Source organism: Miscanthus floridulus, chromosome 14 (genome assembly GCF_019320115.1).
Source record: "Miscanthus floridulus cultivar M001 chromosome 14, ASM1932011v1, whole genome shotgun sequence".
Lineage (NCBI taxonomy): Eukaryota > Viridiplantae > Streptophyta > Magnoliopsida > Poales > Poaceae > Miscanthus > Miscanthus floridulus.
Genome location: NC_089593.1, coordinates 6,455,493 through 6,471,463, shown reverse-complemented (window position 1 = coordinate 6,471,463; position 15,971 = coordinate 6,455,493). Strand labels below are relative to the sequence as shown.

Genomic DNA, 15,971 nt, shown 5'->3' with positions numbered 1-15,971 from the left:
TATAACGAACTGCTAGTCTCCCCCCCCCCCCCCCCCCCCCCCCCCCCCCCCCCCCAAAAAAAAAGGGTTAATGGCAAAAGAAGAGGAAAACTAAGCTAGTACAGCTCCAAACGAGCATAGACATCAGCAACTTATTACATTGCAGTTCTCCAGCGTGCTTGAAAACCACAACTTCACCTTCCCTAGTTTCATCTTACAATCCAGTTTTTTCTACTAAAAAAATATTACTGTACCAAAAACAAGTCTTGCATTAACCTGTAATAATTGTGTATACAACGTACTGTATGGCATGAACACACAAGCCTACAACTTTTTCATGTACATGATCTGAAGCAATGACCAAAAAAAAAGGCCCCAACTCTGAATCTCCTCTCAGGAATAACCAGATATATCACCTCAGTAGCACTCATGAAAGTCCAAATGACCATTGTCTTGGGCCAAATAATTTTTTCTTACAGCCACCCAAGTATGCTTGTAGTTGCACAGACAGTAAGGGGTACAAAACAAGCTTTGACATTATTCTTCGGTAAAAGAGTCAAAATGGATGAAAAGCAACTTAATCATCCAGCACCTATTTCTGAAATAGGGCAGCAAGCTCCCCTTTTTCAGCCATGGATGAAATAATATCACAGCCTCCCACGAGCTCCCCTCCAATGAAAATCTGAGGGAACGTCGGCCAGTTGCTGTATGTCTTCAGGGTCTCCCTTAGCCCATGGTTGTGCTCCTCATCAAGCACATCAACAGTAACGAAATCCGCTCCATGTGCTTCCAAGATACCCACCACCCTTTGTGAGAATCCGCACTGGGGAGCACTCCTTGATCCTTTGATGAAGGCTACCACTCTGTTCTCTTTCACCAACCGGTCTATCAACTGTTCTAGTGGAACAGTCAGCTGGACATGGCGTCCAGGCGTCAACCGCAAGTCTGGAGGCCTCTGGGGGGCACCAACCCAGGTGTAGTTTCCTGCAACATTCCCTGGTGGCGCCTTGCCAGTGGCCTCTATATGTTCTTCCATCCATGATTTCCAGGCATTATTAAGGGCAGCTCTATCTGGTGTCTCCTCGTCTGATACCGCGACCTGCACATGTCATAATGTCAGTGCAATCAGATATTCAAGTACTAATAAACATGCAAAAGGTAGAAATTATTTTTTTCCTTTTGACAGATTTAGTTTGTGCAGAAGAATATTGTACCAGTAAATACAAAAGTAATGAAGCAAAAGAGGAGTTAAGGCAGCAGGTGTGTCGAAGTCTTTAAGGCCCCAGGAAAACCAGGGCAATATTCAGAAAGGCTGTTATAACAACTTCAATTCACAGAACTGACTAAAACGGGACACAGGATGGGGTAGAACAACCACTAGCTAAAACTTTGACCTGAATTTATGTTATTTCAGCAGATCCTTTGGCATTAAAACATCATATGAAGACATATCCAGATTCATGATCTTGCATGAGCAGGCCCCATAGTTGCTAACATGGTATAGAAGCAATAAGGAATTTAAACTCCACAAAGCGCTATAAAGAAGGGGCTTGTGAATAATGTAATATCATACCTACTGGCTACCGTCCTAATAAAAGCTAATCAGTTACAGAGGTTAGAATGAAAAATACAATGCTAAATACTAAATCAGTTACCAATATGCACATATTGTTTTGCAGACAGTACGTTGAACGTCATGTTCTGTCAACCAGAACAAGGCTCATGGATTGCTGAAAGAAGAATACATTACTGGGTTCCATCTTACTGCAGATGGGGGAGAATGAAGTAGGTAAGAATATTTTCTTTCGGTGAGAAAGAAAGAAAGTGAGCATACCGAATGAGAAATGCAAACTCCAACATCAAGCAAAGTATAGACCGACTGATACTAGCTAGAGATGTTTATACAATGGCCAATCAATGAGAATATTGTTGATTGGGAGAATGGAGAAGGTAAGCATATCGACTATTCGAAGCTACAAAAACTGGTGCCCTTTTGTCCCTCCTATCGGACACCAACAAAAGTGAGAAACAACAGACACTTTAACCATTTCTTCCTCAGTCGCGCAAATTAACATGTATCAGTTTGCCCCAATTAACGATCCCCGATACCCAAGCTCAAAGGCAACTGCTGGTTTAGTCCCAAAGCGAGGCTAAAGTAATGTAACTGTGAGCATAAATACATAGGAGCATATACTGTAAAGTGTAATAATATGATGATACATGCTTAGACAGCTTAGTCGATGCCGTACCTTGACGGAGGCGCAGAGGTTGGCGGGGACCTTCCGGCGGTGGCCCTCGACGCTGGCCCTGACGTTACGCGAAATTCCGACGAACTGCAGCTCCCCGGCGGGGTCGTAGACGCCGTAGACCCCGGGCTTGGAGGGCAGCGTGTCCTCGTCGACCAGGGGCTGGGTGGGCTCCTGAGGGATGGGCACGGGGGACGCCTCGGAGAGCTTCTTGAAGGCGGCGACGGCGAGAGAGCGGGAGGCACGGCTGCGGCGGTGAGGGAAACGAAGGGTATTGGAGGACGACGATGAGGAGGCTGATGCGGAGAGGAGAGGGAAGGCGAGGCGGGGAGAAGCAGCGGCGGTGGCGGTGGAAGCCATGGCCATGGGGATGCTTCGACGGTGGGGCGTCTGCTCTGCTTTGCGTCCGCGGCGAGTGGTGGTGGTGTTTCTGTCAGTCGGATCGGATGTGAGCTTCGTTTCGGCCCATAACAAGAGGCCCGTTTCTGCTGTCTGCTAGTTACAGGCAGGCCCAGGCCGACCTGCCGGCCTGCTAGACCCATCTGCAAATACAGTCTTTGTGGGCTGTTCTGAACTTTTGTTATTTTATTTATTTTTCTTCCGGTTCTCAATCGACATGGTGCAGCAATAGAGAGTTAGGAATACTGTTTCTGCTCAGAATTACAAGATGTTATGTGTAATTCGTGCTCAGAATTACAAGATCCATGCTTAAAAACAAGCTAATGGTTGACTAAGGAGAGTAATTTCCATCCCTTTCTTTCTAAGTGAAGGTCAATACTCAAAGATTTAGGATTTGTTTGGATGGAAGCTTGGCATGCATTGTCTGACCAGGCAACATAGGCGTCCAAAATCAGATGACTGGGGTGCCAGTATTTGTCTAGGCAGACTCTTACAGTATCCATCCAAACCGACCCTTAGAGTAGGTTTGCTAAATTCCTTAATGTATTTTGTTGGCTTTAATAAACAAAGATGTTGTCCTATGTACCATTCTTGAAAGGACACACATATATGAACATTATTTGTTAAACATCGCAGTTTATGAGACTTGATTGGCCTACGGTAAGCTTATGAAGAGACCAAAAAATAGTGCATATATGTTCCGCCCACGGGGGTAGGCTATTGTTAGCAAGTTATGACTTTCACTAAAACTCATTCACTAAAATTTTGCATTTCAAAGGCATAGTCAAGTTGTGTATTATTGGTGTAAATTGAAACTCTAGCGGAAGTATAACTTAACTGTCTCTGCCACAAAATGTCGATACATAAACAGTAGCAGGAGAAGAAAAAAATTAAATTGAGTATTTAAGATCTAGTTGGGGATTGCTAGAATCTATATGGGATAGATCATTAAACTCATATAGATGGCAGTGTTTAAGCCCAATCACCAGTTCTAATATAGTGGTCATTAAACACTAAAGCCCATTATAGAACTAGTGATTGAGCATTTAAGTTGTGTAATGGGCTTTAGTGTTTAAGCCCACAGGTGTTAGTGAAAGGTGAAACATCAATTAGTACCATACTGCTAGTTGATGTGGAGGTAGGGGGTTCTCCTCCCAATATATGCGCACCAATCCCTCCTAGGAAAGGTGCACCAGAAATTACTATACTAGGAGCCCCTAGGTTTTGGGAATCCCTATGATAGTAAGTTGGACTTATTCGTCTCCTCTCTACTGCATCCCTATGATAATATTCTAAACATTTATTATGGTTTATTTTATTCATTCAAGTTAGAGATGGCAACGGGGCCCCACCCTCGATTCCCCACGGGGAATTCACCTATTAGGGGGTGGGGATGGGGCCATTTGATCCCCATGGGGATTGATTTGGTAGGAATTTGATCCCTATCGAGGATGACGTAGACGGGGATGGTTCCCTGGTCCCTGTCCCCGATCTTCGCTTCTCGACCTGCTACGATGTGTACGAGAGTGGAGAGGTGAACCAGAGAGCAGAGCACAAGATGGGAATAGCTCTAGGACCATCTAAAGGCCCATTATCCGTTGTCGAGTATATATACCACTGCTAACCCTAAATCTAGGTGGCCAACTCTTCAGTCAACACCAATCGCCGCCCACCAGAGCTCTAGAGCACCATGCCACCAGCATTGCATCACCGGAGGAACATTAGTAGTTCTAAGAAATTGGCAATGAAATATTTGCTTCTTGTGTCATGTACTCGTGCTACCTTTGCTCTAATAGTTTTACTATGGGGACGGGGATCCCCGTAGGGATTAATTACCAGTCGAGTAACAGGGATGGGGAGAAAAGTGTCCCCGCGAACGTTGATGCGGACGGGGAATTTCCCCCCGTGGGGACGGGGATAAGGAGCCATCCCCCGATGGGGAATTCCCCGTTGCCATCTCTAATTCTAGTGCTATTTTATGTTTTGTGTATTGCAAGAAAACAAACCAACTGACACATGTCAATGCAAAAAAAAGGCATGTGGTGTCTTCTTGGAGGACCCATCTTATGAGGTATTTGACTATTTTTTATATGTTCCCTTATATATTTGCTCCTTTATTTTCTAGAGTTGACCTCCCTTCATTCCCAATCTGCTAAGTCATCAAGCTCCACCATTGTTTTGGTGGGAGAGAATAAAGATGCCATGCTGCCAGTTGATGCTCAATGCGATTATGTCCACAAATGCTACGGCCACCAAAACACCATCGTGGTTGCATCGATTGCACGTGAAAAAAGGAATATATGTGCCATCCAACCTACAAATTAATAATCTCATCTATGGAGATGGATCCCAACCGTCACTATGCTTTCCTGTACCAACTTCTTCCTCTTGTCATCATAAAAACCCTCTTGACATTGCCAAAAACCAAGTTCAGAAGGCTACTAAGCTCAAAAGGTGCAAACCACCTCGCAATCCAACAAGACAGAGCCCAAGATTTAACATACCTCACCTGTCGCAACCACAACCACAGCCACAACCCACCACCATGGTTTCTAATGTTTTAGGGATCCCCTCCTTTGATCCAATAGATACCTTGCCCCTTAATAAGGCTTTTCGCAAGAAAAAGCAATCGACCAGCAGCACATTGCGTAATGTTTACTACACCATCATGGACGCCAGTATTGATAAATGCAAGGCTACCAAAAAATCAATCTGTAGCGATGACTTTGGGAAGGCCTCTAGCAAAAATCATGAGGAGACCTTTGAACAACATGATTCCATCGTAAAGGGAAAGCAAAGGTTTAGTCTCCTCTCCAAGATGCAAGGAAACTATGAGAAGAAGGAGAAAGCACCTTACAGGTAACTATTCTTTATGCCTTCTAGTACTTTTATTGCTTATAAACTTTTTTCCTTGTATCAATAAAACTAGAATTGAGTTGTTTGAATTGTTGGTGTGTACATAGTTTGAAAATGCATTCTGGCATATAGTATAATGTTGTGTTGGGAATGACATAATTAGTTAAGGATGTCAACATTATATTTTTATTCTAGGTTCATAAAATTTTTCCTATGTGTAGTGAAATGATAGTGTTGATTTAATTGCTCAACATATTTATTATGCATGTAACATTGAGTGGTGAATTTAGTATGATCAAGCTCAAATACATGTACCTATGTGCCTATGTATGTTCAATTATGCATATTTAAGGTTACACATGCCTTAAGGTCCATAAATGTAAAAGTATGTGTGTAGATAATGCTACCCAATTCTAGGATAATTTAATTATTTTATTGATTACTTTTTTGTGTGAAGGAAAAGAGCACTAAAGTCAAGAACAATTATAAAACTGAGTGTATGACAAGTGCAGCTAGGAAGAGATGTCGAAGCATTCATATCACTGTCATTGACACTAGTATTGATGGATGGAAAGCCACCAAAAAACTCACCTATAGGGGAGAATTTTGGGAGGTTGCTAACAAAAAATCGATGCTGGCCTGTCTGAACAAGAGGATGCCTATGAGAAGGAGAAAATGGCTGCTTCACAGGTGACTACCCTTTATGCCATTTGGTACTTTTACAAACTTAACTTGATTCTTCTTATATGGAGGAAACTATGATTCAACTATTTGATTAGTTGGTGTGTAAAAAATTTGTAATTTTACATGAAAATCGAGCATATGTTTGTGTTGGGAATGATTATCAATAGGTAAGGGTGATAATACTATTTGTTTCTCTTAGTTTCACCAAATTCTTCCTATGTGCGTTAAAATATCAATGTTGATCTTTTTTTAAAAAAAATATTATGTCCTAGATGATTTCATTAAATTTAGTGATTAGCTACTATACTTTAGCCCAATAGAATGCATCCATGTGCCCTTGCAGGTTTAATTATGCATATTAAGGTTACACACGTGCCCATGGACAATAGTGAAGTGGAATATGAAAGTGTGGGTGTATATAAAACAATCATTTATAGCATAATTTATTTATTATGCTATCTTTTTCTAGGAAACAAATGTTACTATGTATGTTGTCATTTTATATCATAACTCATTTCCATGCATCAATGGTGATAATTGTGTTGCATGTCTGTTTGTCAAAGGAAACATTGTTCTTTGAAGTACATTGCTTAGGTAGTGGAAGAGAAAAGTAAAAATGAATGTGTTTTGGTTGTAGTTAGGATATCAATGTAAAAAAAACTTTGACATCAGATTTATGTACTATCTATGATGACTAAATGGATTTTCTTATATAGGTATATAAATCACCTTACGAACAAGGTCAGCGGTTGCTTCTATTGTTATATCAAACAATAGATGCCATATATAAGTTATTTGTTTAGTGTCAAACATAAATATTTGTTGAACACCCAAAAACTAATCTTAAGCTCATTCTTATTGTTGTGTTGTGTGACTAAGAAGAAATGTGTGGGATATCTCAAACTATAGATAAAAAGGAATCTACCTTCATATATATTTTCTCTAATTTGCACGTAGTTTAGTAATGTTGTGGAGTTTATGTAGTGTGTTTAGGTCCTTGGAATTAATTGTATCCAAACATGTCTATTTAGTCTAATGCTTTTGTATTACTATATGTTAGATACATAAGGAAGCACACCCATGTGCACTCCTCGCAATCCATCTTCGATGCAAAACTCATTCATTGACACTTAAGCGACTAGCTAATAAACCCACAATTTGTCACTGAGTTTTCTAAGCCTATTGAAGTAGCATTTTGATTCATTGTATTACAAATATGGAAGTTTCTGATAACTTTTCTAGTTGTTCATTTACTTTGTCTTGATAATTGACTTCCTTGTGAGAAAATGCATATAGTGTTAATAATTATTTGCACTGAGGATATTGTTCTATCCAACTATAAGTTTTGTACCTTTTGCATGATGGAATAATATATATTAAGGGTTATTGAGAGTCAATTAACAAACATATAATAATATAAAGTAGACAACCTCAGCACTACATACATTAAGGATTTACTTAATTATTTTTACTATAGGGAATCATGCTTTCTAGTGGTGAAGGTGTCACTAAAATATTGGGTGATCAAATTCAAACTCAAAAAGGTAATTCTATGTGTTCACCACTTGCATTAGAGTGCTCTAGTGTTGAGGCCAAAAATACAATAAGTGATGCATATTCTTGATATGATAAAGATATTTTCTTTTACATAAATATTGCAGGACTAGATGCTCTCAACCAATACCACAAGACAATGGTGACACCACTATTGACATACAAACCATAAGAAGGAAAAATATCTCAGACATCATATATAACAATGGTTTAAAGGGGGGAATTAAGCAAAGGATTATGTATGAAAAACATTGTCATTTATTGTTATCGGTGAATTACGTTAACTCAATCACAGTTAGTTTGTTGTATCCTTTCTATTCTCTAAAGTTGTCATTAAACCCATATAAATATTTTAATTCTTGTGGTTCCTAGCAATTGATAGTGGAATAATGCTTTATTAGAAAATAAAGCTATTGCAAGTACATGAAGCATTTTATTGTCTTGTTGGATTTAGCATATATTGCTATGCTTTGTTCCAGATGGAAAAAAATAAGGCAGCAGGACCTGATAGCATACCAATTGAATTCTACCAATCATGCTAGAACATTGTCAAAGATGACATTGTCCAATTGCTGGTCTATTAAACTCTGTTGAGCATGGTGTAGCTCAATTCCTTTGGTTATTTGGTAACTTGTTTCTAGCCCCTGTTGGTTGCTTTTGCCTGTAGATTTGTTGAAATTGAAAGAACCATGCAGCGAGGAGTTCATCTGAACAAGTCTTGCCTCGATGTAATGCAGAATGGATGAGCCATAGTTGTTGACTTTTACTACGAACACAAGAAAGTCTGCCCGATGTGTATTTGATCTCATAGGATATTATAAAGTGTCGTAGCAATCATTCTTCCCTCGACTGCTGTGACTGCTTGGATTGGAGTGAAATAAGTATACAGAAAAGACCTATCACAACTGCACCAGGCATTCAAGTGTTAAGCGTGTCATGGTGGTCAAAAGCTCTTTTTCTCAATTCACTTCTTGTGTCCAGCTTTCCTATCGCATTCGCTTTACTCTCGTCCGCCGTGCAAGGTCTATATGAAAGGAGCGTCCCCCCTTCTCCTCCAGGAGTGCAGACGATCAAACATAGCCGATGGAGTGCAGACGATCAGAACCTATGAAGCCATGTAGCCATCTCTAGCTAGTTGCTGCCCCTCGGCTACTGCGAGCCTATGACTGCTTGGATTGCACTCCACTATGCCACTATATACTTCACCGGATGACAGAAGGTCCGACCCGTATAAAATATTCACTACTCGGAAGCCTGTTCTAGCCCTGGCATCCCTATGTGTACAAAGCTTGGCCTCACTCCCCTTGTTTGACTCCACCCTTGTATTGCGCAAAAGTTGTTGCAAGTTCCCATGCTAGTTTGCAGAGGGTATTTCAAGAACTCCTACTGTAGCCCTGGCTCAACGGCCTCCCTCTCCTCCTCCTCAATCAACCTACGCCATAGCTCGATCCACGTTGGCAATCATGTTGCTGATGGCACTCCCTACCGAGGTGCATATTGTTATCGTTGGCCACCTCACTGTGACCTCAGAGCGGCCCATGGATGACCTCCGTAGCTCATCCATGCACCGCATATGCGGCAAACCTATCGTCGGTCGGCGTCTGGCACTGGATCGGTTCAGACGCGGGAGGACATGGGACTACCCCATTGACTACGAAGCCCTCCTTGCTAGCCTGACCCAAGTAGGCAACCCAGAGGTTTGTTTCCTCACTGGGATACAAACCGTATTCATGGAAAAGGATAGCCCCCACCTATGCCTTGACAATCTCGCCCGCGCCACTAATGGCGGGCACAATCTGGTGGCCTATCTGGTCGCCCTATTGCTCTATAGGCATAATGGCAATGCCGGTGATGACGACACTACGAGGCTGTACATAAGATGGGTCGAGAGCGAGGAAGTATTGCGGGCGGTGGCGGCGGGTGCCGGCAGACCAACGAGTTGGTGGCTAAGCACCAAGGAGTGTGTGATGTGCCAACTCTCGGCCACCGAGGTGGTCCTCCGAATGAAGTGGGGCAAGTTGTTGCTGCCGCCGTCGGCACAGGTGCGCAGTGATCTTCCATGCGTAGGCGGTGTCTATGGCTATGCAGACGGATGGGAAAGAAGGGCTCTGTATTGCAGCAAGGGCTGTAGGCTTTGCTAAGAAATCCATTTTTTCGAATGGGAAATTGGAATAAGAAACTAGTAATTCACTCTTTTCTAATGTAGTGTATTCTGGCATTTGAAATTTGTCCTCAAATATAGTGTATTCAATAGCTTTTGATTTCCTATTGCTTTTGCCTTTTTGTTGTTTTGTTTCAATTATATTTGTTTCATTTAGGGATTCAATGAAAGTACTAGTACGAAACAAGTTTCCCTGTATATTGTGAGATGTGTCTGGCCCGGTCAGATTTACAATGCTCGGACTTTCTTATGTGTGCAGTAGACTTCGAATAGCTATGTGGCTCCTCCGTTAGGCATTAGATCGACGGGAGACTTGATTGGATGAATTCCGTTATGCATATTTACCATACTATAGATCAAAAAGAGAACCAAAAAGAAATTAGCAGGCAAAACCAACCAACAAGGGCTAGAAAACGGCTACCAAATGACCAAAGGACCTAATCTATACCACGCTCGATAGAGTTTAACCCACACAATCGCTATGCTTGCGTTAACTTTTGTTGAACTTTGTATTAGGTGGGTTAAACTCTATCTAGCCCTTGTTGGTTGCTTTTTCCTGCAGTTCTCTTCCTAGTTCTCATTCTGATCTGTAGTATGTTAACGGCGTTCGCCCTTTCTGATCGGAGGACGTGTGCGTAGAGATGTTGAAATTTTCTAGAGCCTAAGACAGTCCAACCCTAGGAAATATAGATGATCTGAATCACTATGAGTCGATGAACAATGAAATACAGTGATGGCAACTAGCAGGGGCCATCCAACTAGTCCATACAACCCAACAATTAGTTCACGATACAAATAGTTATGGACCAATAAAACAATTAATTGACTAATTTTTAGCCATAGCTAACTAGTCGCAGTTCATCCAAACAGGGCCTAAGACAGTCCGGTACTTAGAAACCTTAATAGGTCGAATAATAGTATTGATGAAACAACAAAATACATATCATGTCAACTCTTGCGCAAAGTTCACCGCCTCCATTTGCCATTTGTCTTGCGCACCTCCACCTTGAGCTTTGTAACACCCTAAAATTTGCAAGATTTTAAAATAGGTAAATTTGATTTAATTTGGTATTTTGTGAGCATTTAAACCTAGAAATTTTTTTTGTTAAAATTAAAATCAAATATAAGGTTTAGCAACTTGTTTGTGCATACATGCTAGTGCAAGGGGATTATTGGAATGTGTGGCTTTGTCTAAAATTCAAAATCATTCAAATGGATTTGAAAAACATTTGAAAAAAAAACAAAAACTTAACTCTCTCTCCCCCCTTCTAGCCCAGCTCCCCATCCCATTCTCTTCCCTGTCGGCCATTTTTCCCCTTCCCCACGGCCCAGCGGCCAAGGCCCGTGCCACGCTGCGCCTCCTCCCTCCCTTATGTCGCTGCCACCCGGGCAGGCCTGCTTCTTTCCTATGAGGCCCAACTCCGCCAACTGCGCGTATCGGCCCAACCGAGCCTCGCGGACGCGCCCCTTCTCCTCTCTATCTCGCTGTCACACTGGGGCCAGCCGCCAGAGCCATCTTCAACCTCATGTAACCACCCTAGAGTCTGCACCGTAGCCGCGTAGGAGTCCACCACCACCCCATTTCATCCCTTGGCATGTACTCCAAGATGCCTCCCAGGCCCCATAAATAGTAGCCATAGGTGCCGCGCCACTTTCCCCTACATAACCCTAGCTCACACTGCCATCGCAGCGCCACCCGAACCTAGCGTCGTCGTCATCCCGTAGAGCCGTGCACCGCCTCTGTTCGCTTCGCGCCTCGGTAAGCCATTTAGAAGAATTCATCGTTTTCTTCTCCATCTCCCCATGCTATTCCCGTGCGAAACCGTAGCCCATAGGCCTAGATCCAACTACGCTGGCGAGCTCGCTCGTCCCGACCATGGCGCCGCCACGCTCAGCGCCGCTCCGGTGACCCCACCACTCCCGATCTATTCTGCACCGTCCATCGTCGATTCGACGGCTTAGATTTGAAGATACTGATTCGGCTGGCAACATTGCATAAGAGCCCCTATCTTTTCTGGAATTAGAACCCGCCGTCCCTGTACTTTTGCTAAAGAGACCCTTGGCTTTTGAATAATCTAACACACAGTCCATGGCGTACCTCCAGAATACATTTTCCCATTCTAAAAGCGTAGTTCTTTCTAGTAGATTCAAAATACGTTTTCATCTATTTACAGTTTTGCCACTAGTTTTCTTTAGGCCATAATTTCTCCGTTTTGACTCTGATCTGATCCGTTCAAGTTACGTTAGGTTCATAATTGAGTAATCTACATGTTTATCTTACTGTTAAAAATATTTTTCAACTTTTGAAATTCGAGATTAGTTTTAAATCTCTTATTTTATTAAAGGAAATTTTATTAATTTCATAACTTTTTTCGTTATAGCTCCGATTAGCGTGCTTTTCGTGTCTGTGTGTTTGTAGCAACGTGTAGAATATCTTTAAAACCTTTTTACTTGTTGTTTCATATGTTTGGTGTATTGTTCTAATTTAGTTCTATTGTTTGCTTTGTGTATGATTGCATGGATGCTTGTGTGGTGTTCTATGATCATGTCCAGTTGGTGAGCTATATGTGGTGAATCCAGAAGCAATTCATTGATGGTTTGGACTAGAAGAAGGATCTAAGTTTAAGGCAAGTATAGCATGGGATCATCCTTGTTGTCCTATACACCTTTAATCATTTAATTTATGCTGCATGTGTCTACCTTGTTTCCTATAAGGATTTCCTAGTACTTTGTTACCTTGTACCTTGTCACCTATGGGTTTATGCATTGGGTAGTATGATGTTAGTGCTCAATTAAAGACCATGATCTTGTAACTTGACTAATGGTATATGCAATAAACACTAAAAGATACTTTTTAGCAACATGGAACAAGGGGCTAGAGCATTGGGCTATTTTTATGGTGCTCTAGATTCCTCTCCCTAAAGACTTATCTGTAAGCGAACATCTGGGACTTACAGTACAGCTACGAGGGCAATATGGCTCTGGCTTTAGCTCAGTATGAGGACATTTTCTAGCTTGTTAGTGGTTACCTTTGTTGGCGTAAGAATGGCTTGACGAATCGGGTATAGTGCAGCCTCTTTCCCCTTGTGTATAGGCTGTGCGTCATTGTGCCATCGGGAAGGGGGGCTCTACATCTGTTTATCGAGTGAATCTAATGGCCCTACCTTGTTAGACGAACCTTTGAAAGGCTTCATAGTGAACCCTGTTGACCTTCCTTAGAAGATGATGAGGACATGACACCCATGCATATGACCATGTTTGGTGCATGGTATGGAGGGGTAGGAGGCCAGCAAGGGTGTCCAAGTCAAGAAGGAGGTCCAAGGCTAATTCGGTTCGAGTCCCCGCGGTGGAGGCCCAAAGCAACTCAAGTTCGAGTCTGTCTCGGCCTCCAGGACCAGTCTGCCTTAAACTGGTCACCCAGGACGCATCCGGACTCCGTTTTGGACGATCCACATATGGATGGAAAGCTAATTTGATAAGGAAGCCAACCCAAGTGATCTCACATCAAAATCTCTTTGGAATCAATGGCAATCGTCAAAACAAGTCAGCGTCCAGAATCTACCAGGGTACTGCGACACCGTCTTTTGGTCCGTTGGACCATGTATCGTGTTTGGGCCCATTAGGGGGCGCGTCTAGGGTAGGTGACGACCCTAAGACCTTTATAATCATACGCCGCCGCCATCGTTAGGTTTTGGGTTTTGCTTAGATTATTCTGTCAAGAACAGTTTTGTCGTTCATCGGTTTGTGAGACCCCAACTTTGTGAGATTAATCAATCATCTGCAATTTGGTTGTGTTCTTTTTTGTTCTTGCTTGTGTTCTTCATTGCATAGACAAGGAATAGCCTTCTTGGCGAGGTCAACCTGGTCCGTGACTTGGTTGATAACCAGAGGAGTTGTGGTGCTAAGATTGTAGCGTTCGATCTTTCGATCTGAAGCCGGATCAGTGTGTCATTCTCTGCCACAATGATAGTTACCTCTACCTATCGGAAGATCGGGATCCCCGTTCCCATTAGAAGTGGGTCAAGAGATTAGCTACCTTGGGCAAAAGGGTAAATCATGACTCACAGTGAAAGTGTACAACCTCTACAGAGTGTAAAACTGGTATATCAGCCGTGCTCACGGTCACGAGCGGCCTTGGACCCTTACAGAATAGATGATGAACACTGATGATACGGATGATGAAGATGCTCACTAAAGATTAATGTTTATGCTATTCATTATTCATGTTTACCTAATCATTTGTTTACATGGGCTGTGATAAACTTGTTGCTGCTCAATTGCTTAAAATCGTGACTCACTAAAAGCTAATCACAGTAAACTAGTGTCAGCCTTTTGAGCCTCATGAACCCCATGTTATATTTGTTGAGTACAACATGTACTTACACTTACTTTACCTTTTAAATCTTTGGAAAATCCTGGATGGGTACCAGATTGCTAGAGTTTGGAGGAATTAGGCTTGTGATCAACCAGTCAGTTGTCCCTGTAGAATTGGAGTCTTCACCCAAAGTTCGAAGTTGTCTTTCCGCTATTTGCTATCTAAGGTTATGTCCTTTATACTAAGTATGTTATATATTAAGCATTGTCTATTGATATTACCTTTATTTGTAGCTATATGTGAGATTTGACTTCCTGGGCTCACATATGGTGTGTATCTAGTTTTGTCCTTAAAACCGGGTGCTACAAGCTTAGCTTCATTATCCTCCACCTCCTCCTCCTGTTCCTCATCGTCGTCATTGCTGTAAGTGTTGCTGACATTGAGGTTGTCAGCGCAGAAGGCTCCCCACCCATACTTGAACGACACTCGCAAGACTTTGTTCATACAGGTCCTCTCCAAGCCCATGAACCAGGACTGCCCAACCATCTGTAGCTCGACCATGCGCCATTGCTTGTAGTCGTGCACTCGCTCAAAGTCCACTGGCACGTTCTTCGCCTTACACAAAAAAAGACTGATGACAAAGAGGACAATGGCAACTTGCGACATCATCAGTACGTTCTACGTCTCGTGCGAGTGCTCACTAGATACTTCGCTTTGAGGTGGTACTTCTTTAGGATCACTACAAAACTCCTCGGCTCCACGATGGGCAGGGAGAGCTGACTACCGCTGGCCTCAAAGTCATGCAGGTGCTGCTTGCGGCAGGTGGTAAGGTCAAAGACCTTGACGTTAATCTGTGACCAGCTATCATACCACAATACAATAGAGAACTAGTCTTGGAGGTCGAGGGTGCAGGCGAAGTGCTTCCATCCCCAACGGAAGTACAAGTGACCGCCATTGGGGATCACCTCCACCTTCCATTGGGCCAGGCTCTACTCGTCATCTACACAAAGCTTGAGTTTCCGGCAACCTTCGACGACCCGAGCCATTGCAGCCGGCAGTTTCTGCATGCATAATGATCAACATAGCCAGATAGAGGGACAAGTTCATTCCCAAAGGCAAACCCCAGCAGATCGGATTCAGCACACAGAAAATGGGCACTTACCAATGTTTCTGCATACAATCCAGAAAGAAGGATCTTCATGCACTCTAGGTCACTCTGGCTCAGTCCTGCCATGTCTTCTTGCAACCCCACTGTGCCAACTAGGGAACTTGATAGTTTTGAGGAATCATTGCTGGTGTGTCTATGTTCTTGTTCTCCTCTCGTGGTGGTGGTGGGGGGCTTTCTTTTTCTGTGTTTCTGATGTTGTCACAAACACAAGGAGTGCACACACTGTTGGGGCATCAGTGGAGGAGCTAACATGTACTAGTAAAAACCAACACTGAGACTGAGGCCGTCTCATCGGCGTAAATGGAGGAGATGTGCTCTGTTTTCATCAATGTACTCTTGGGAACGTCAATACTCCTGCATCTATGATCGAACATGAATTATGTAGTACGACTAGTTGAGGTTCCCGAGGGAGTGCGACAACACCTGAGGTGAAGCACACTGGTTGGAAAAAAATCTTTATCTTGCCTTGCCCTAGAGTCCTTGTGATGGTCCGAGTATTGTAAATCTGACCGAGCCAGACACACCTTTGGTCTGCCCCTCGACTATTGTAAATGCTTGGATTGGAATCAAATAAGTACAGAAAAGACCTATCACAATAGCACCAGGCAT

General features: G+C 42.7%; 2 protein-coding genes across 2 annotated transcripts; both read right to left on the bottom strand.

Moving 5' to 3' along the window:
• Positions 1-182: 182 nt before the first annotated feature.
• Positions 183-2,650, bottom strand: LOC136505161 (monothiol glutaredoxin-S12, chloroplastic-like). Its single transcript, XM_066500274.1, has 2 exons — positions 2,229-2,650; positions 183-1,078 (listed from the first exon to the last, which is right to left on the bottom strand). The coding sequence occupies exons 1-2, from the start codon at positions 2,589-2,591 to the stop codon at positions 572-574; spliced, it is 870 nt and encodes a 289-aa protein (XP_066356371.1). The 5' UTR covers positions 2,592-2,650; the 3' UTR covers positions 183-571.
• An 8,195-nt stretch (positions 2,651-10,845) lies between these two features.
• On the bottom strand, positions 10,846-15,428 carry LOC136502945 (B3 domain-containing protein Os03g0212300-like). The gene is made up of 5 exons (XM_066498189.1): positions 15,357-15,428; positions 15,199-15,255; positions 14,896-15,045; positions 14,561-14,809; positions 10,846-10,902 (listed from the first exon to the last, which is right to left on the bottom strand). Exons 1-5 carry the CDS (start codon positions 15,426-15,428, stop codon positions 10,846-10,848), a joined length of 585 nt encoding a protein of 194 aa, XP_066354286.1.
• Positions 15,429-15,971: the final 543 nt, after the last annotated feature.

Excerpts from the sequence above, each read along its gene's own strand:
- LOC136502945 (XM_066498189.1), bottom strand. The coding sequence starts at position 15,428 with ATGGCAGGACTGAGCCAGAGTGACCTAGAGTGCATGAAGATCCTTCTT. Across the intron at positions 15,046-15,198 it reads GCCGGAAACTCAAGCTTTGT|ATTAACGTCAAGGTCTTTGA; the intron begins GTAGATGACGAG and ends AGCTGGTCACAG. Across the intron at positions 10,903-14,560 it reads AGGATAATGAAGCTAAGCTT|GGTGTTACAAAGCTCAAGGT; the intron begins GTAGCACCCGGT and ends TGCAAATTTTAG.
- LOC136505161 (XM_066500274.1), bottom strand. The coding sequence starts at position 2,591 with ATGGCCATGGCTTCCACCGCCACCGCCGCTGCTTCTCCCCGCCTCGCC. Across the intron at positions 1,079-2,228 it reads ACCTCTGCGCCTCCGTCAAG|GTCGCGGTATCAGACGAGGA; the intron begins GTACGGCATCGA and ends TGACATGTGCAG.